Source organism: Saimiri boliviensis, chromosome 10, assembly GCF_048565385.1.
Source record: "Saimiri boliviensis isolate mSaiBol1 chromosome 10, mSaiBol1.pri, whole genome shotgun sequence".
In the NCBI taxonomy this organism is placed as follows: Eukaryota; Metazoa; Chordata; class Mammalia; order Primates; family Cebidae; genus Saimiri; species Saimiri boliviensis.
The window spans coordinates 122,049,758-122,072,438 of record NC_133458.1 but is presented as its reverse complement, the minus strand read 5'-3'; the positions used below and the strand labels follow the sequence as shown (position 1 = coordinate 122,072,438).

Genomic DNA, 22,681 nt, shown 5'->3' with positions numbered 1-22,681 from the left:
TTCTTTTACCTCCTTATTTTTTAGTCAATTTCTCATAACAAACTTGGATTATGAAAAAGGCAGACTCACTACCTTTTGTAACATCTTGCACAAACTTACTATTTTATTGGGTCTCCTCTACTACCTTAGGAACATAGTTGGAAATTATATGAATAACAGCAAATTTATTGGTGGCTTTGAAAAATGTTTAAGCACCTGACTTCTGAGGAACAATTGATCTTTACTGTAGATAAATGAAACCCAGTTAGAGTTGGAATAAAAATGAGTGCCTTTGAGCAGAAAGGTAATCTCCATGAGATATGATTTGGATCATGTGCACTAAAGAAAGCTTAGATGACTTATCCATTTTCCTTCTGATTTTGGGCTCAATTGTTTTGATATCATTATGCTTATCAACATGTATTTGCTTCTTACCCACTTTAGGAATGAGACACAGTGACAATTTTAAAAAATTTCTTCTGGGGTCCAATATATATGATATGGAGTGGTTTTTTTTTTTTTTTTTAAATTCCTGGATTTGTATTCATGTTAATCATACTGAATGGAATCATGTGCTTGTTTAAAATAAGTATCACTTCACTCTTATAAAAGTAAGACTGAGATAAAATTGCCATTGCAAATTTTCTATTTTTTTAACTGAAAAAAGCAAAATTAATGAGCTTTCTAGAGAAAAAATACATAGAGAAGAAATAAAACAACTTTTACTCAACATGTCTTTCCATTTGTTTATTCCAGTTCTCTTGCTGTGAACAAATACAGGTATAGTTAAAATAGCTTTAACTTTTCTTATTACAAAAGAAATATGAGATTTAGAAAATGTGGATAACCAAAAGGAAAAAAGTGAATGTTACTAGTAATTCTACCATCCAACAATACCTTTTTATGTTTCAGTACATTTTTCTAAACTTTAAAGAAGTACTTTTTCTAAGCATTTGTCCCCAAAAAGAAAAATTTTACTTGCCATACTGTTTTTTTGAGACATCTTTTTACATCATTAGATATTTTCGTTATATGATGTTAATGATTGCATAGTATTCTGTCATAAATCCATACTATAAAATCATTTGACCAGCATTGTGCTTTTAGATATACATGTTGTTTTTAGTTTTTTAATATTATAAATACACCTGTGATGAACATTGTTGTAACAATACTTCTTTAAATGTATTAGTTTATTTGCTGAATATTTAAAAGTGAAATTGCTGGGTCAAAGAAGGAATCAGAATGTTTTTAAAGCTTCTGAAATAAGTGTGAAATTGATTTCCTGAAGGAATACCAGTTAACCCTAACAAGAATGTTTGAATAAAGGTGTCTAATACCCAAATCCTTACCAATAGAGAATATTATAATTATAAAAACCTTTTAATATGTTTAATAGTTACATAGAAAACATTTATTTACATATATAAAAAGCTATCGGGGGTGCTTCTGACACCCCAGAAAAGTGAATTAAGCAATGAAAACTTTTTTGGGACAGTCTCATTCTGTCATTTAGGTTGGAGTGCAGTGGCACAATCATGGCTTACTGCAGCCTCTACCTCCTGGGCTCAAGCAATTCTTTCACTAACCCTCCAGAGTAACTGAGACTACAGGCATGTACCACCATGCCTAGCTAATTAAAAAACATTATTTTGTAGAGATAGGGTCAAACTATGTTGCCCAAGCTGGTTTTGAACTTTTAGGCTCAAGTGGTCTTCCCATCTTGGCCTCCTAAAGTGTTGGGATTACAGGCATGAGCTACCACGCCTGGCCAAGGTATTTCTTTATCTCACATAAAGAGAAATCCAGAAGTGGACGGTGGAAGCTGTGGCAGTTGTTCATGACTGTTATCAAAGAACTAGCATTTCTTCTTTCTTTGTAATCTGCCATCTTTAGTGCGTTGACTTGTTCCATGGCAAGAAAATATTTTTGCTTCAGCTTCAGGCATCATATCTGATTACAAGGTAGAAGGTAGGGGGAAGAAATAGCTATATAGTAATGGTGTTAACTTTTATCAGAAAAGCATGTTTTCAAAAGATTCCCTGGGAAATTCGGTAGCCATAATTTTGTCACATGGCTTCCTCTAGCAGTAAAAGAGGCTGAGAACTAAATGGGCTAGAGAAAAGGTGGCTGGGAACACAGGTTAAATTACCTGACCATCAATGTATGTCATATCAGTAGTTTTAGACAAAAATTTTACTTAAATGTAATTAACAGACAAAGTGTCATTTGATAATAGTCTTTTATGTTGCTCAAGTATATTTCTACATTTGCTTGTCAATATATTCGTATTTTTCTGGTTACATAATATTCCACTATTTGAAGGTGTCATGTAGATACAGTTTTTTTGTACTTCTCTATTTCTCATAGGAGAAATTCTTTGGAGATAAATGCGTGAATTAATGGGTATGAATATTTGAAATCGTTATTCAAATACTAGCTGCTTTCCAGAAAAATTGTATCAGGTTATACTCCCAGCATCAAGGTTTATGCCCATGAAAGCAGCTGGATTCATTACGTCTTTAAAAATTTTTGATATTATTAGGTAAAAAATGACATTTCATTTTTAACTTGCTTTTCTAAATTACTTGTTAGCATAGTTACAATTTTTCTTAACGACTTGCAGTTCTTTTAATTCTTTCTTTTAATGTTTATATTTTTAGGTGTGTGTGTGTGTGTGTGTGTGTGTGTGTGTGTGTGTGTGCTTCAGTGGTTTACTCTGGATCACAACCACAAGCTGAGTATTTGGTTATGTGGGTTTGAGGCTAGAATTGACATTGCATAGATAATCTGAAATATCTCAAAATGAGTAGTTTTACTTTTAAATGGCTCCAGGTTTGTAGTGATCACAGGAACCTGGAAGTAGCAAAATTAAATGCTTTGTGAGTTTAATTGTTAAGTATTTGCTTTGAGGAATGTCGTAATTTACTTGACTTGATATATATAAGCTATAACGAAAAGATAAATACAAACATTTGTAAAAATTTAGCAAAGAAAATTATTTCAGATGTGGATGTTGTAAAAGTATTTGCCTCAATTTTCATGTCAGTTTTGAATATGGAAGGAAGAAAATTTTAAAAGAATCGAGGGAAATAGCATGAGAAATATAATTATATTTATCAAATTAATCATCCAAAAAATGGGGCCTAAATTATCTTTAGAGCCTTTCTCTAATTTCATGTTGAGTTGATTTGGGAGAGGAATATCCCACATCTAGCTAGTAAAATTTCTTAATTGCTTTCCTCATAGTTTCAAGTTTTCATGTTATGCTAGGAATGATCTCTGTTCTAAGATTATAAAATATTTACTTATTTTTTTCTGATAGATTTTTATGTTTGTTTTATTTGCAAACGCAGCTTCAATGAATTATTTTTATGCCTTTTATAAAGCTTATTTGAAGTATAACTTTTGTACAATAAATTACACATTGAAGTATATAATTTTTAAAAGTTTTGATTTCTGTATTTATCTGTGCAACCATCTCAACAGTTAAGATGCTGAACGTATCCATCACTGCCAAAAGTTTCCTTTTGCCTATGAGTAATCCCTTATCCTGCATCCCAAGCAACTACTGATCTGGTTTCTGTTACAGAGATTAACTTGCATTTTCTAGAATTTTATAAAATGGAACTATTACAGTATGTGTTCTTTTTCATCTGTCTTCTTTCACTCCTTTATTTGATATGTGATTTGCAAATAATCTCTCCCAGTCTGAGGGATGTATTTTCATTTTCTTAACAGAATCTTTGGAAAAGCAGTTCTTAATCTTGATAAATGCCAGTTTATCAATTTCTTAATGAATCATAATTTTACTGTTATATCTAAGAAATCTTTCCTAATTCAAGGTTACAAAGTTTCTCTCTTTTTTTGGTAGAAGTTTTCTAGTTTTAAACTTTACATTTAAATATCTTCTTATTTTGTGCTGATATTTACGTGTGGTGTGAGATACGGGTGAAATTCATGTTTTGCCTCTGGGTGTCTAATTGTTAAAGCACTATTTTTCAAAGACTGTCCTTTTCCACTGAATTGACCTTTCAACTTTGTTGAAAATCATCTGATCACATTTATGTGGGTGTATTTCTGTTTTCTTAATTTTGTTCCATTGATCTCTTTGTCTGTTGCTATACACTAATAACATTGTGTTTTGGTCACTGTAAATTTATAGTAAGTCTTGAAGTCAAGTAGTGTAATTTCTCCAACTTTATTCTTCTCAAAGTTGTTTTGGAGATTTTAGGTCCTTTGCATTTTCATATGAATCTTAGAAACACCTTGTAAATTAAACAAAACTGGCTGTTGGGATTTAGATTGGAATTGGGATTATATCGATTCCATAAATCAATTTGGAGAGAATTGATATTTTAACAATATTGAACATGGTATAAATTTCTCTTTTTATTCTAGTTTCTTAAGATGAAAGTGCAAACTGTCATTCATTTATTTATAGCCTATTTTGTTTCTCTCTGTGAGGGTTTGTAGTTTTTCATGTACAGGTTTTACACATATTTTGTCAGAATATCCCTATTTCACTTATTTTTATGTTATTGTGTTTTATTTCAATTTCAAACTGTTCTTTGCTAATACATAGAAATACAATTGGTTTTCCTTTCTTTTGAGATGAAGTCTCACTATGTCATCCAAGCTGGAGTGCAGTTATATGTTCTTGGCTCACTGCAACCTCTGCCTCCTGGGTTCAAGCATTTCTCCTGTTTCAGCCTCCCATGTAGCTGGGACTACAAGCACACGCTACCATGCCTAGCTAATTTTTTATTTTTAGTAGAGACAGTATTTTACCATATTGGTTAGGCTGGTCTCGAACTCCTGACCTCAGGTGATCCACCCTCCTCGACCTCCCAAAGTGCTGGGATTACAGGTGTGAGCCACCATGCTTAGCTACAGTTGATTTTCTTATATCAATCTTTTATCTTGCAATATTGTTAAATAACTTGTGGGGCTTTTTAAACTTTTTTGTAGATTTAATCAGTCAGTTTTCTATATAGCTCATCATGTTATGTGCAAATGAAAACAGTTTTACTTCTTCCTTTCCAATCTGGATTGTTTGTTTTTGCTTGCTGTTTGCCTTGGCTAGAACTTCTGGGACAATGTTGAATATAAATGGTAAGAACAGACATTGTCTTTCACTATTAAGTATGTTTTAGCTATAAGCAGTTTTTAGATGTTTTTTAACAGGGTGAGGAAGTTGCCTTCTATTCCTAGGTTGCTGAGATTTTAATAAGGAGTGGATATTGCATTTTTTTTTCAAGACTACTTCCACGTCAGCTGGGACATTCTTATCATTTTCTTCTTTATTTGGTTAAATATGGTAAATTACATTGATTAATTTTTAATGTTAGACCAGCCGTGCATTCTTGAGATAAATCATAGATGGTCATGAAGCATTATCTTTTCACTATATCTTTAGATTTAATTTGCCAAACTGTATTTTAGAATTTCTATTTCTAAGTTCATGAGAGAAATTGATCTGTAATTTAGTATTTTTTTCCATAGTTATGTGACTAATTTTTAGTCTGTTCAACATTTTATGTTTTGATGTTATGAGTTTCTTATATCTGGATATTTCTACTTTTCTCCAGATTTGTAAGGTTTGCTCTTATTGTTTTTCTTGATACTGTTCCATAAATCTTACAGGCTTTCTTCTTTCCTTTCATTCCACCACCCAACCCCCATATTCTCTAATAATCTGACTTTGAGTTCACAGATTCTTTCTTCTGCTTGATCAGTTCTACTTTTGATGTCTGTCGTTTTGTCCGTCCTTCCTTCCTTTTTTCCTTCCTTCCTTCCCTCCCTCCCTCCCTCTTTTCCTCCCTCCCTCCTTTTCTTCCTCCTTCCCTCTCTCCCTTCTGTCCATCTTGCTCTGTCATCCATACTGGAGTACAGTGGCATTATCATGACTGACTATAGCCTTGACATCCTGGGCTCAAGCAATCCTCTGACCTCAGCCTCCCAAGTAGCTGGAACTACAGGTGCATACCACCACACTTGGCTAATTTTCTTATTTTTTGTAGAGACAAGGTTTCACTTTGTTGCTCAGGCTAATCTTGAACTCCTGGGCTCAAGTGATCTGCCCGTCTCGGCCTCCCAAAGTGCTAGGATTACTGGTGTGAGCCACGGTGCTCAGCCATTTTAATTTCATTCATTGTATTTTTTCAGCTCCAAAATTTGTTATTCTTCTAAGTTTTTTGAACTGTTTCTCTCTCTCTTGTTTTTTCCGGTTTACCAAGCTTCCTGAAAACAATTCTTTTGAATTCTTTGTTAATCTGTAGGTGTCCATTTCTTTGGGGTCAGCCACTGGGAAATTATAGTGTTCTTTTGGTAGGGATATGTCTCCTTTGTTTTTCATGTTTCTTGCTGCCATACTTTGATGCCTGCACATTTGGTGGATCAGCCTCCTCTTTCCAACTTCGTGTGCTGATTTTGGTATGGAAAGACCTTCTTTGGGACGGTCAAGGCTGCTGGCAGTATGAGGTGTAGAGGTCCTGGCCCTGGCAAGGGCCTAACAATGTAGACTGTGTGCAGCTCTCTTAGCTGGGGTTGGTGTTGGTAAAGATTGCAGGTATCCTCAGTTGCCAACTCAGTGAGTATTCTCAGCGATAGTGAGGGCTATTGGGATCTTTAGCAGTAGTGGATACTAGGGTACTTCCAATCTCTTTCTGTTCCACCAGTGAAATCATGGCCAGGGGATCCCCCTTGGCACTCTGACTGGCATGTGGGCCAGTTTCCAGTGCCTGGTGAGTGGCACCTATGGAAATGCCATGGAGCCAAGTCCTGAAGCATGGGCATGTGTAAAAGTACTTTGGCTCTGGGCTTTGGGTGGTAAAGGCACCAGTACCCAGAGCACACAGGAACCTGCATTACTCTGTTGGTGATGGTATGTGAGGTATTAGTGTTTATGAAACAGCTGGGGAGCCCAAGAAGGGAGCATGGATTTTGTTACTTTAGCTCTAGGGTACAGAATGGGGCCTTGTCATCTATGGCAGGTGATGTAATGACTGAACTACCGGAACATGCAGAGAGACCTTAGCTCTAGGACCTCGGGTGTGAGCTGGCTCACTATGGTAGCTCTGGTATCTGAGACGTGGTTGGACATAGTGCAGCCACAGAGCCAGTGTCTGAAGTATGCACATTCCTGAAGTGACTGTGGCCTGGGGGTTAGGGGAATGTGCAAGGTCTGGAGAGGCGGTGGTTTTGGTCCTGGGGTGATACAACAGCAACTACTTCTTGAAAAGGGAATGTAGGGCCTTGCCTTCCTCTCTGGGGTTCCCTGGTAAAAATGGCTGTTGGTTATCTCAGTGGCAAAAGATGCTGGTGTTTTCTGTGGAGCAGGCTGCTGGGAACCATGCAAGTTCCCACTCCATGGCTGTCACCAATAGCCTGTTGCCTTTATTCTTTGTCACTAGCCATTTGTAGGCATCTTAGGCATATTGATACAACGAGCCATTTGTTGTGTATTGCTGGAGCTTCTCAAAGGGGCCCTTGAGCTCTTACAGGGCTATTCTGGTTTTTAAATAGCTGTCTTTCTCTCACTCTATTTTTTGCCAGAGAGAAAGACTAGTGTCCCCTACTTTACCATCTTGGTGACATCCTTTACCACTGCGATGATGTTTAATATTTCTTTTGTCTGTCAAGTTGTTTGTAAATTGGATCTAGAGCTAGTAGAGTCAAGATTATTTTGACCGGAGTTCTTCATGGGTGGTAGTATAGACTTTCAGCAGAGGTTACATAATATTTGTCTTCTTTTGTGTCTGGTGGTAACAGCCATTGGTATTCAATGCTGAGATCCATTAGTTCACTATAGGCTGAAAAATAGATAATCTATTGCTTTCATACTTTCTTCATTTTTTAGCTGGAATATTTCTATACAGAGAACCTTTCCTTTAACTAATAGTGGTTATATGGTGCAGCATGAGTAGGGTCTTCAGGAAAAATGCTTGGTTCTTTCCCTTAATTACTATTTTTAAAAATATTTTAAATAAATAGAGTTTAAAATAGATAATGTCAATTCTCTGGGATCCTTCAATAGTGACTATTTGTTATTTTGTTTTTAAGTCTCTATATGAATTTATGCTTTTAAACATATTTGATGTGTTTTACTCCATTGCAATTATTATTTTCTTTTATACCCAAATATTTTTATCTCTGGCCAGTAGTAGTCTCTTTAAGCTGTCTTTCAAGTCGTTTTTATAAAACCCTAATGGTTCGCTGATGGCTTCCTTGCTATCTGGTGTGAAAAGATATTCTAGGTTCGTCTTGTGCGTATTCTGTCTCATATTTGGAATCAACCATTAGAACAAATGAAATTAAATGATTACAGAGTTTTATTGTAAGGCAGAAGTTTCATTAATTGGAAGCTACTATGGAAATCAAAGTTAATATATTATAGTTCACACATGGAGTTTATACATGACTAGTGACATAAAAAACACCCATCATTCAACTAAGGTTTCTATTTCAAATAAGTTAATTTTGCCTTCTGGTTACATAAGGTGATTTCTCTCTTTTCTTTATAGGCTTTGCCAGTCAGTCAGATGATGATCAGGTGAATGTAATGGGTTTTCACTTCTTAGGAGGTTCCCGAGTTACTCTTCTTGCTTCCAAAACTTCTCGTAAGTAAAACCATGTTATTACTGCTTTTCAAATTTTTTTCTAAGGCTACCACATCACAGAGCATCCTCACATCAATGATTCCTGCAAAGCACAATGTTCAGTTAGATTTCAGTAAATAAAAGCCATATTAAGTGTATAGGATGTAGAAGTTGTGAAGTTAGGATTGTGTTTTATTAGAGAACACTGATGTTGCCATGATTACTTTACCATGATCTAGGTTTCACCAAAAATCAGATATGTAACTGATATATTCACTTTATCTGAGTGTATGTAATTTGGTCTTGGAGCTAAGGAGAGTCTGAGAGAGGAATTTAAAGAAATGAAAAATATTTTTGAGATAAGTATATGATGAACTAGGTTTGGGAACTCCTAAAATCTGTAATTTTTTTTGTTTGCATATATTCTTATTTATTCCTTTTAGACATTGGAAAAGATGACAGTGAAAGTAGATAACTTTTGCTCAGTGTAATTTCAATAGGCAGAAAGATAGTAACTGTATAGTCAAGTTTGAATTTAAATATGCTTTATTGATTTGGTTGCTTTATGTATGTGAAAATAATTGCTGAAACTAGTCAGTGTACAACTGGCTCTTGAAGTTTATGGTATACTGAAGCTACAGAACTTACTGAGTTATACACACCTTCATGGAAATAAAGTAAGATATTAAGAAAGGAAGTGTTTAACAAATTTGTATTGAGGGGAAAAAGTACACATACACATGTACATACACACACACACACACACCCCCTTCACATAATCTGACTCAGGATGTTCCAATTTTAAACTTTAGTTTTTCTGTGAGCTTGCACTTTCTACCCATGTACTTGCAGTTGTAGTTGGTTATTACTTTTCTAATAATAAGAGTACAATAAGGCCATCTGTTTTTGAAAAAGAAAGATATTAGGAGGAACAGAGATTCCATTTAGAAAGTCTAACAGTGTTTTTATGGCTAAAACAATAGTTTCTGGAATATGTCAATTGGTGACTGGTAAAATAGACTCGAATACTACTGAAGACTGTAATAGGTCACAGAAATAAAAAACAACTCTGAGAAGAAAGAGAAGATTTTTTTATTTTCATTTGTTTTTTTGCGATTGGTCATGATTGCAGTATTCTTTACATTGGCACCGTCTTTTTAAAAAAACAAATCATTTTATTTTGATAAGAAGATTTAACCTGAAATCTACTCACTTAACAAAATTTCAGATGTATAGTACAATATTGCTAACTGTAAGTACATAGCTCCATTTTGCTTTGATTAGCTTTAATCTCCATTTGGATGGTAGAACCATTTTGGTGCATTTCTCTTAGTTTAACAATTCTCCTTAGTTAAACTAAAAAAGTTGTGCTAATATTTCTTTGGGAAATTGTACCCATTTGTTTGACTGCAGTTGATGGTGCTGTATAATGAATCTGCAATTGAGACCATTAAAAAAGGCAAAAATTTGTTTATACAAATGAAGATATTTATATCCTAATGTATTTTGTTTATAACTTTGAGTAAAAGTAACAAGCAGAACACTGATATTGCCCACTATTACCTTACTGCTATCTAAATTTTACCAAAATCAAGTATATAGCTGATTTACTCTCTTTATCTGAATGTATGGCAATTCTCTGACTTAACCATAGTGTTAGGTAGACAAAATCAAATAATGGAATAGGACAGGACCTTTTAAACCAGGAGCCAAATGAACTGTATAAATTGATACCTGAATAAAAGTCATTATGATTCTATGGTGGTTTTTGGCTTCAGTGACACACAGAATCCTACCTAGGAGGTGCCTTTGATGATGGAGAGAGATAGATATAATGAGAGTGTGCTTTTCTGGGGTTGAGGCAGACGTTAGTGCTCCTATTGCTTTATCAGAGTATTCATTCCTAAGAAAGGAATGAAGTAATTTGTATCTAACCTGTGTTTGACATTTTTTATTTTCTGAAAGATACCTAGTATTAATTTACAGTCCAGAATCTGATTTACAAAAAAATCTTACAACTGGAAAGAACCTAGTATTTCTTCCATAGTAAACAGTCAAATGATTCATAAGCCAAATAGAATTGTCCTGGGCTCTTGTATAGTATTTTCTGTGGGTTCCACATATTCATCTCTTTTTAAAACTTGCTTGGTAATCAACCAAGGCTTCATGTGTGCTGTATGGCAATTTTAGTTCATTTTTCTGATTCAGTATAGACCAGTCAAAGCAGACAAGAGAAAAGTAAAGTATAGCTCATTGTCTCAGATACCAAACCACATTCCCTGGGGAACTGAGTAGGATTTTATTTTTAGAAAGCAGAATACTAGTTGCGGGTAGTGGCTTACACCTGTAATCCTAACACTTTGGGAGGCCAAGGTGGGAGGATAAGTTGAGACTAGGAGATTGAGACCAGTCTGGGCAACATAGCGAGGCCTAGTCTCTACTTAAAAAAAAAAATTAGCTGGGTATGGTGGCACATGACTGTAGTCCAGTTACTCTGGAAGGTGAGGTGGGAGGTTGAGCCCAGGAGGTTGAGGCTACAGTGAGCTGAGATTGCATGTACTGCACTCCAGCCTGCACAACAGAGTGAGACCCTGTAAGAAAAAAAAAAAAAGGAAAGTAGTGCTTCAGTTTGGGAAAAATATGCTAGCAACATTTCTGAAAACTGTTAACACAATCCTAAATTGAAAATAACAGGGCAGGCAGTTCTAATTTTGTAAGATAAATGTTTTTATAATTAATGTTGCAAAATATTTCTACGTAGATGTCTATAATTTCGAGTGATTCAGTATAAAGAGATTTCAGAAGAAATATGCTATTACGTAAATATGTATATATTCTTATGCTGCTTTCCTAAGATCCAGATCCACATAGTGACTTATTACCGTATACATCAAACGCTGCTACCTCTCTCTCCCCAGTCTCTCCTGTCCCTTTCTGCTTCTATATTTTTCTTGGTCTTGCCTATCTCTATATCTGTTTTTATCTTTATTCTCTATTTGTACATTGCCTTGTTCTACTTGCTTCTTAAATAAGTTAGAAGAGTTTAAAAATATCTAAAATATGAAAAGAATATATAAGTATTTCAAGAACCAGAAAGAGAAAATCAGGATAGGAAACTAATAGAGGTAGAAATGAGATTAATACTCAGAAATGCATACTGTATGATTAAAAAGGTACTAGCCACCTAAAATAACAAGAAATCATTTAGTTTCCGTTTTCGGAATGTTCAATCTTTTGTTGAGGAGATGCACACCCTTTACTGATGCTGAGTCAAAGATGAAGTTTTCCTTATGAATATTCAAAAAGACAATTCCTTAAATATCTCTATACTTTATATTTTATAATTATAAAGTTTATGCTTATGTAATTATTTGTAACAAATTTCACTAAATAGAGTGAAATTTGTTATTTAGTAAATATAATTTACTATTTAGTAAATATAATTCTACTGAGCCCAAATCAGTGCAGTCTAAGCTGCAGCCTAATCCAAGGATACATTTTGGGTATCTAATTTTGCAAGTTTTCATTATCTAGTGTTTTCAGTAAGGATTGAGCAGCCAATTTCAATAACTCAGAATTGAGAAGTAGGATGAAAGAGCTATGGATTTTGTTTTTAAATAAACAATATTAGAACACATTTGAGTATTAATTGATTGAGTTCAGTGGGAGAGGTTGATGATCAGGAAAGAGAATCAGATCATAAAGCAATGAAGTCCTCGAGGAAGAGAGAGGCAATGGGATGCAGAAGCTAGCGGGAGGGGTTGAGGAATAGGCCTTTGTAACTTCTCTGTAACGGGAGGAATCGTATGTACATCTAGGGAGACTTTGTAGATTTGTTAGTGGAGAGATAAAGGAGGTTTGATGATCTATAAATCTGAAAAAAGTATGAAAATAAGAAAGCAAACTCATGAGGGAAACAGGTATTGTAGAATTCCCATCTAGAGTTTGAGATCCTAAATTTTGAACTGAAATCAGCCATCCTTGTTAGGTGATTTCCCCTGGAAGTAATTTGTTTATCAGCATCTAAGCAACTAAAAGCAGGGTTCAGATTTTAAAACAGAGAATTACAGATAAAATGTTTTTATGAGACTGATTACCATAATGGACTACCAAATCTGATATGGTAAGGAAGTAAGTGAAGATTAGAGAAAACTGATACATGCTGAAAAATTAATGGGTTCACCTGATCAAATTTCTTGGAAGTTTGAAGAAGTAAAGTAGTAGGAGTTATAGAGCAAGTGAACTAGGCGTTAAAAAAAAATGGTAGTGGTCAGAGAGTGGATCAGATGTTGAGAATAAGAGTTCAGAGAAATTGCAGATCCTGATAATAACAAGCTCGTTATTGGGGTAGTGGATTGCTAAAATCGAGAGAAGACCAATGGCAGACAAGGATTTAGAGGAAATGAGGTATGGATATTGTGGATATTGAGTTGTGGATATTGAAAAGGCCTATTTGTATTGAGGTACATTCCTTGTATAACTAATTTATTGAATTTTTTTTATTATGAAAGGATGTTGAATTTTGTCAGATGCTTTTTCTGCATCTATTGAAATGATCATATGGTTTTTGTCCTTCATTCTGTTAGTATTATGTATCATGCTTATTGATTTGCTTATGTTTAACCATCCTTGCATCTCTGGAATCAATCCCACTTGATCATGGTGAATGATCTTTTTAATGTGCTGTGTTGAATTTGGTTTGCTAGTATTTTGTTGAGAATTTTTGCATCTTTGTTGATCAGGGATATTGGCCTGTAGTTTTCTTCTTTTATTATGTCCTTGTCTGATTTTGTTATCAGGATAATGCTGGCCTCACAGAATGAATTTGAAAGTACTCCATTCTTTTATATTTTAAAATAGTTTGAGCTGAATTGTTATTAGTTGTTTAAATGTTTGATGGAATTCAGCAGTGAAACTATCAAGTCCTGGGCTTTTCTTTGGTAGGAGACTTTGTAGAACTGATTCAGTCTTCTTACTCATTATTTGTCTGTTCTGTTTCTTCCTAGTTCAATCTTGGTAGGTTGTATGTATCCAGAAATTTACCATTTTTTCTAAGTTATCCAGTTTGTTGCATATAATTGTTCATGACCATTTAATGATTCTTTGTATTTCTTTGGTATCAGATATAATTTCTAGTTTTTCTTTTGAGTCTCCCTTCTATTTTTTTTTTAGTCTAAAGGTTTGTTCAATTTTGTTTATCTTTTCAAAAAAACCAGCTCTTTGTTTGTTGACCTTTTATATTGTTTTGATACTTATCACAATGAATGAGAAAGCACACACACACTCTCAGACACGTCATTGTGAAATTTTAGAGCACCAAGGAGCATATTTTCAAAGATTAGAAAGAAAAAAACCAAGTTACTCAAGGGATATGAATCAAGATGGCATTTAGCTTTTCATCAAAATAATTGGATGATAGAAGACAATACAGAAGTTTTCTCCAAGATTCAAGGGAGTTTTCAACTTAGAACGCTATGTCTTGCTAAGTTGATAATCTGAAAAGAATGCTGAATAGACACATACTGTCAGTGTCACAAAGTAGGGTTAACCAATTGCAAATACAGGTCAAGCATCCCAAATCTGATAATTCAAAATCCAAAGTGCTGAAATCCAAAGGGCTCAAAAAGTTTGGAAGTTTGGGGCGTTTTAGATTTTGGATTTTTGGATGTGGAATGCCGAACTGCTATAAGTATATAATATGCAAATATCCCTAAATTTGAAAAAAGTCTGAAATCCAAAACACTCTGGTCCTAAGCATTTTGGATAAAGCATACCTAATTTGTAGCAAATGGTATAGCCTCAGGTAGGTGTTTGCAAAATGGAAAAGATAACAAATATATCCAACGTTTCAATATCCTGAACGATTTTTAGCATGCTAGGAAGAGTGATTGAATTCAATAAGGTCAAGTTAAAAGTCCTTTCTTTGTCCATTTTGATTATTTTGCTTTCAGGTATAATAGAAGGATTGTAGTCACATATGTGAGAAATGGTTTTGAAATAGGATATCTTGAAATAGGATTTCTTTTTGCATCTTCCAAAATAAAGTATATGTGATCCTGAACTGTATTATACAAAATACCTTGCGAAAAAGGAAGTGGGAGTATTATTTTATTTCATCTTGGTAGACAATACATTTATTCTTTTTTCATTCAGTAGACACGTTAGGTATAAACATTGTTGTGGCTCTTGTGGAGCTCCTAGATTAATGGGAGAGACAAACAGATAAAGAGAACCAATAATGAAATGCTTGATGTGCTTATAGAAGCATGTTATTTAGTGCTGTTGTATCCCAAGGGATTGACACTCCATATAAATTTTAGAGGGTCTTGAGGAATGAGTGGGACATTAGAAGATGGAGGTCATTCGAGGAAGAGGGGAAAGTATGTCCTGCTGCTTGATAAAGCATGAGGTTTCAAAGGGTAAGTGGATTTTCTTGTGTGCTGAGAGTTCATGTAGTAGGGAGTCTGTGACAGTCTTTTAATGAAGTCAAGAATCTCAGGGACAAGTATAATGACCAAATCTAAAGTCAACTGATGCCCACCTCATGCCTTTGTGAATAGTTTAACTTATACGTGATTCATCAATATAATATTACTGTTAATATTTATTTTAGAATTTCTTAGCAATATTATTGACAATGAGAATATTATATAAATGTAGCTTGGAAAAAGCCTGTTGAAAAGTAAGTGTTGAGAAACCACCCTTAGTTTCTAATATTGAAGAAGTTATGTATTTAAAATGTTAAACCTACTGAAATAGTTTATGTTATTTCCTCAACATTTTGGTTTAAAAAGCATTCATCTGTTTTTTCCATCTCACATTATGAATTTCCAAATAGCATGAATTGTGTAGTTCACTGTTTATGATATGAATAAAAACATTATATTTATGAGCTTCAGACTTTCTGACACACATAAAGACTGATGTGATGCATTTTTATACCTTCCTTAATTAAATATATTCTTTTCTCCATTTGTAATAGAGTGGAATGGCAATTGTCTAGACTGTGATCATCTAAATTTATTTTATTTGGAAACAAGTGCTTATTTCCACTGAGCTCCTATTGCAAGATGGAAAAGAAAAGAGATAAACAAATTGAGTGTTCATTTTGATAGCTATTTTGAATACTAATTTTTAAGGGCATAATTTAAAATACAGGTTATTTCATATGTTATAAATAGAAAAATGCATTTCTCCATCCATGAAATATATACTTTGGAAAGTCTCCAGGGGCAATATTAACCATCTTGGAGTACTAACACTGAGAAAAATGTTTAGTAATCAAGATAACACTTTATAAATCTTGGACTCATTAATTCTTTGGATTTTTGGTAATCTGTAAAAACATAAAAAATATTGTTGTGTTTATAAATTCCAGGACTAATTCCAATTTTTTTTTTCTTTTTTCTTTTCTTTGGAGACAGAGCCTCACTCTGTCATCCAGGCTGGAGTGCAGTGTCACAATCTTGGCTCAGTGCAACCTCTGCCTCCCAGTTCAAGTGATTATTGTGCCTCAGCCTCCCGAGTAGCTGGGCAGGTGTGCACCACCATGCTCACTTCATTTTTTGTATTTTAGTAGAGATGGTGTTTCACTGTGTGGCTGAGACTGGTCTTGAACTCCTGAGCTCAAGCAATCTGCCTTCCTTGGACTCTGAAAGTGCTGGGATGGTGTGAGCCACTGCACCTGGCCTAATTGTAAATTTTTTATTCCAGAAAAATTGTTTTTTTAAATTTTTCTTCTGTATGTGTTGATGAAAAAATAAAAAAGAAACAGAAACTAAAAATTTAAAGTTAGAGTAAATATCCCACCTGTTTAAATGTTTATTATGATTTTTATATTAAAAAAACTTTTAGGTTCAGGGGTACAGGTGTAGGTTTGTTATATAAGTAAACTTGTGTCATGGGAGTGTACTGTACAGATTATTTTTCTCACCCAGGTACTAAGCATAGTACCTGATAATTATTTTTTCCTGATCCTCTCCTTCCTCACACCCTCCACCCTGAGGTAGGCCCCAGTGCCCCTTGTTTCTCTCTTTGTGTCCATTTGTTCTCGTCATTTAGCTCCTACTTATAAGTGAGAACATGCAGTATTTGTTTGTTTGTTTGTTGTTGTTGTCGTTCCTGCATTAGTTTGCTGGGAATAATGGCCACCAGCTTCATCCATGTTCCTGTGAAGGACATGATCTTATTCTTTATTATGGCTGCATAGTATTCTTTCTATGCTGTATACCTGCCACATTTCCATTATCCCATCTATTGTCAGTGGACAGTTAGGTTGATTCTTTGTCTTTGCTGTTGTGAATAGTGCTGCAGTGAACGTATGTGTGCATGTGTCTTTATGGCAAAACAGTTTATATTCCTTTTGGTATCTATCTAGTAATGGGACTGCTGGGTCAAATGACAGTTATGTTTTTAGTTTTCTAAAAACATACTTCAAACTAGTAGTAGGCTTTATCCCTGGGATGCAAGGTTAGTTCAACATATAGAAATCAATAAATGTGATTGATTTTGTGAATGCTTCCAGTCTTTGCCCATGCAGTATGGTGTTGGCTATAGGTTTGTTATAAGGGTCTTTTACTAGTTTGAAGTATGTTTCTTCAATGCCTGGTTTATTAAGGATTTTTAACATGAAGGATGTTGAATTTTATTGAAAGCCTTTGCTTCATCTGCTTAAATGATCATGTGGCTTTTGTCTTTAGCTCTTTGTATGTGATGAATCACATTTATTGATTTGTATGTGTTGAATTAATCTTGCATCCCAGGGATAAAGCCTACTTGATTGTGGTGGATTAGTGTTTTGGTGTGCTAGTATTTTTGAAGATTTTTGCATCTGTCTTCATCAAAGATGTTGGCCTAAAGTTTTCTTTTTTGTTATGCATATGTCGGATTTTGCTATCAGGATAATGCTGGCTTCATAGAATGAGTTGGGAAGGATTCCTTCCTTCTCAATTTTTTTGGAATAGTTTCGGCAGGAATGGTATCAGGTTTTCTCTATACATCTGGTAGAATTCAGCTGTGACTCTTTCTCCTCCTGAGCTTTTTTTGGTTGGTAAGTTTTTTATTACTGATTCAATTTTAGAACTTGTTATCAGTCTATTCAGGGATTCAATTTCTTCCTGGTTCAGTCTTGGGAAGATGTTTGTGCCTAGGAATTTATCCATTTCATTTGGACTTTCTAGTTTTTGTGCACATAGGTGTTCATAGTAGTTGATAGTTTTTTTGTGTGTATGTGTGTTTTTTTAATTTCTGTGAGGTCAGTGGCAACATCCCCCTTGTCATTTCTAATTATGTTTAGTTGGATCTTTTTTCTTCTTTATTAGTCTAGCTCTAGTGGTCTATCTTATCAGTTTTTCCAAAAACTAGCTCTTGGTTTCTTTGATCTTTTGCGCACGTATGTGTGTGTGTGTGTGTGTGTGTGTGTGTGTGTGTGTGTGTATGTGTGTCTCAATTTCCTTCAGTTCAGTTCTTATTTTGGTTATTTGTTGTCTTCTGTTAGCTTTCAGATTGGTTTACTCTTCTCTAGCTCTTTTAGTTGTGATGTTAGGTTGTTAATTTAAGATCTTTGTAAGTGTGTATATTGCTATAAATTTTTCTCTTAACAAACTGCCTTAGCTGTGACCCATAGATTCTATATGTTTTTTTTTAATTGCATTTTAGGTTTTGGGGTACATATGAAGAACATGCAAGATTGTTGTACAGTTACACACATGGCAGTGTGGTTTTCTGCCTTCTGTCCCCTCACCTGTATCTGTCATTTCTTCCCATGCTATCTCTTCCCACCTCCCCACCCTCCCGTCCCTCCCGTCCCTCCCCCATTTCCCCCCAACAGACCCCAGTGTGTAGTCCTCCCCTCCCTGTGTCCATGTGTTCTCATTGTTCAACACCTGCCTATGAGTGAGAACATGTGGTGTTTGATTTTATGCTCTTGTGTCAGTTTGCTGAGAATGATGGTTTCCAGGTTCATCCATGTCCCTAAAAGGGATGTGAACTCATCGTTTTTGATGGCTGCGTAATATTTCATGGTGTATATGTACCACATTTTCCCTATCCGGTCTGTCATTGTTGGGCATTTGCGTTGGTTCCAGGTCTTTGCTATTGTAAACAGTGCTGCAATGAACATTCGTGTGCATGTGAAGGACCATACTTTTACAGTTTGCTGCTGTAACCACCTACCTTTGGAATTAGATTTGAAAGTGTTAAGTGATTGATGCAGGGAGCAATGAAGCAGTAAAAGTATTTTTATAAAGCTAGTAGAACCATATCTATGTTACAAAAATGAAAACTTTGAACTTTTAAAGTCAGGGTTAGTGGCATTTCATGTAGCTTTATCTAGTAATTCTGTGTTACTAAGCATTTGTCCTTAATATTAATTTTTTTTTCTCTCAGAACGATATCGCATTCAGAGTGAACAATTTGAAGATCTTTGGCTCATAACCAGTGAGCTTATTCTTCGCCTCCAAGAATATTTTGAAAAACAGGGAGTCAAAGATTTTGCATGTTCTTTTTCTGGATCTATGCCCCTTCAAGAATATTTTGAGTTGATTGATCATCATTTTGAGGTATGTATAATGATAACCCACGTAATCTATAATCCTTAAATATATGAAAGAGAAACAGATGCTATAGAAGAATTCTGTATACATACCATCAGGTTGTACGCTTTTAGTTGTTATTCTTATGTGGATGCTAGATTTCGTGAATCCATTCCTGCCCACTTGCCCAGTTTGTGATCAGTTACAGACATTTACAGAGTGGCTGCCTGGAGCTAACCATGTTGTCTGGCCCTGGAACAGAGCTGATTTAATTCTCCCACATGGAGACTTAACCCTTGACCCCAATAATCCAGTGTTAAAACTATTTGAGCTTATCAGCAGCCATTTGGCTAACTAATTCTAGCAGGCCATAAATGAGGTGTGATTATAAAGTAAAGTGATTTTTCTTTTTCTTTTTTAACAAGCATACCAGAACTTCTGCATCTGAATGAGGGTTAACACTTAAAATATTTCCCAGTATCTGGCACAGTGGGTGCTTAGTAAATACTGAATGATTAAATATATGAATAAATGAGATCTAACAGCTTTGTTGCTCTCAATGTTTTGCATTTCTTCTTTGGAAGTGCCTTCAGAGCCTATATTAGATTCCGTTGAGTATCTCAATGGTGACATGTCTTCATCCTTTGAAGATTGATTTGATGTTTGAGACTAGCCAAATACTTGTTTTGTGAATGGGTTTGACAGTGACAGTCATTGTTTTTTAAAATTCTTGTGTATTAAAATAAGTGGAGCATCAGGCTCCACATATATAGTCTATAAACAGACTCTATAGACAATACAAAAGAAGAATTTTGAGAGAATTTTGAACATTATCGAAGTAAGCATTGGTTCTCGGGAACTCCATTTCAATTTAGGGATGTGCGTGTGCGTGTGCGTGTGCGTGTGTGTGTGTGTGTGTGGTGTGTGTGTGTGAGAAAGAGAGAGAAGGAGAAAGAGAGAGAATTACTAGTCATATAATTTGTCAGCCAAGTATTGAACATTCTAACAGCACTGACTTTGAGCTATGCAGACTTCTTTTAATGCAGTGTGAACATGAGGAGAAAATTTCAGGTGTACACAATCAAATTATGAATAATTATGTCATAATTTCTCATCTATGATGAGGATCTGTGATGACAATATTTTCTAGGGACTCGTGCCTTTAATTAAATTGTAGCATGAAAACTGACAGTCTGTGAGAGTAGGTTTAGGTATCATAAGGGTTGAGAATCTTTGCAATTCTCTGGGATATATTTTAAGAAATTCTTGCTTCACTGTTGGAAACTGAGTTCTAGCGATTTGTGAAAGAGTCCATAGAAAGACTACACTAATTACATATTTGTAATATTTGAAATAGAGAATATTAGCTACCATTGACTAATAATAGATTCTATTGACTTATTGACTAATAAGTTTGACATACAAATTTCCCTTCATACTTTCTGGCTAGTAAGTAACTCCCTGGAGTTTCTACTTCAGGGGTGCATCTTTTCTGAGGAAGAACTTAGAGAATTTGGTAAAGGACAGGCACTTTCATTTATTATACACATAAATTAAGGGGGCATGGTTATGCTCCCTTTGCTCTGTGTCTTCTCCTTTCTCTGCTTTCAGCCCTTAGTAAATATTTTAAACTTTGAATGGAAATGGCTTTTGGAGTTCAAGTGTCCCTTGGAGTGTAAGCTTCATGAAGGCAGAAATTTTTGTCTGCTTCATTCAATGCTTTAATTTCTAGTCCCTGGACCAGGGTTTGGCCCTGGCATCAATAAATATTTGTTAAGCATTGAAATTCTGACATGGGAAAACATTTCAATCATTGCTACTTGGTTACACATTCAAAGGAATGATAACTTGGTTGATAGTCTGAGTATTGAGAATATCTTTTTAATTTTTTGGTGTATCAAAAATTCAGGAAATAAATTATAGCAGTAAGTTATACAATTAGAAGAACGAATATTGGTAATTAGGTTAATGTTCTTTTAAAAACATTATTTAAAAATATTTTTATTACAGGAAATAAATTATAGCAGTAAATTATACAATTAGAAGAATGAATTATAATTACATTAATGTTCTTTTTAAAACTTCATTTGAAAATATTTTTATTACTTCATTATTAGTGTTTTTTTCCTCAAGAGAATATTCTTTGATTTAGTTAGCTACTGAGTACCTCTAAAACTGGGATTTAAAAAAGATTAAAATTCCAAGTTACTTTTATTTCACATGTAATTGTAGAATGCATGCACTGTAAGGGTAAGGAATTTGGGTTATTACTAGAAAAGTAGGCTGATATGTTTGACTTCTGAGCGTTTTGAATATGATATTTATTTCAGCTAGTTTTCTTATTGTTTTGTAAAATTAAATTAGTGATTCACATGACCCAATTTTATGAAGCGTTCCTTTATCCTGTGGCTTTGACTAGCTTTCTTTTAACAATATTAACTTAAATGAGACGGGTTACAGTGAAAAGTGTCGTTAATGATTCGAATTCCCCAGCCACTCAGTCTCTTCTTTGGTGTCCAGTTTCTTGTATATCTTTCTAGAAATATCCTATGCAGTCACAACTCTGCTAATATATAGGTTTCTTTTTTTAAAATAAAAAATAATGAATGGTAGCACATTATACATACTATTTGTATTGTTTTGCTTTGTTTTCATTTATCATCTTTGGATAGCATTGCATATCAGCACCCTTAGTAGTCTTGCAGAGTAGTTTTCCCTCTTTAACTGGTTCCCCTATTGATAGGAATTTTGATTATTAATAATGCCTTACTGTGATAATAGATCAAACAATTTTATAATGAATATTCTTATATATACATTACTTTCTGCGAGTATCTATCTAGGATACATTTCTAGAAGTGGGATTGTTAGAGCTAAGGCTATATGTTTAAGAGCTATTTGTGTTAATTTTTATATAAAGCTTTGCCTATTTTTCTATTGTATTGTTGCTGATTTCCTACTGATTTCTATTGGGTCGTGGTTTTTTTCTCATTGATTTTTAGACGCTTTTAGATATGGGCATAACTTTGTTGTTGTTGCTATTATTTTTTGCAGTTTGCTATTTGTCTTATTTTCTTTACAATTTTTAAAAATCATTTTGAATTAAATGTTTTTTAAGTTAATAATTCATCAAGGGTGTGTTTATGTGTGTGTGCATGTGGCTTTTAGCTTTTGACTTACACTATAAAGGCCTTTACTATACCAAGATTATTTTTTAAATTCTGATTATTCTAATGCTTTTATTGTGTCTAAACTTTTAATCTCTGCGTTAATTTTGCTGTAAAGAATGGGAAAAGATTTCTATTATTTCTCATGTAACCATTTATTGAAAACCACTTATTAAATGATTTGTTTTTCCTCCAGTGATACTGGATAACCTTTACAAATTTTCCGTTTGATCTGTTCCAGTGTATTATCTGTGAATTAGTGAGTCATGTACCAAATACCGCATTGTTTTAATTCCTTTAACTCTATAATACATTTACATTTTTTCATTACTCTTTTTATTATCAGTGTGTATATTTTTTCTTTAAACATGTTTTTTGTGTCCATTTAATCTCAATTTAAGAA

At 34.3% G+C, this 22,681-nt stretch overlaps 1 protein-coding gene across 12 annotated transcripts in view; it reads left to right on the top strand.

Annotated features, from left to right (window-relative positions):
• BBS9 (Bardet-Biedl syndrome 9) overlaps positions 1 to 22,681 on the top strand; it is a 492,396-nt gene that overhangs the window by 239,391 nt on the left and 230,324 nt on the right. For all 12 annotated transcript variants that reach the window (XR_012512240.1, XM_074379845.1, XM_074379844.1 and 9 more), the window contains 2 exons: positions 8,505 to 8,600; positions 18,966 to 19,138. Coding sequence is in view for 11 of the 12 variants with exons in the window: in XM_074379845.1 (XP_074235946.1) it covers positions 8,505 to 8,600; positions 18,966 to 19,138 (269 nt within the window). In the remaining variant the exon portion in view is untranslated. The remainder of the gene's footprint in view (positions 1 to 8,504; positions 8,601 to 18,965; positions 19,139 to 22,681) is intronic.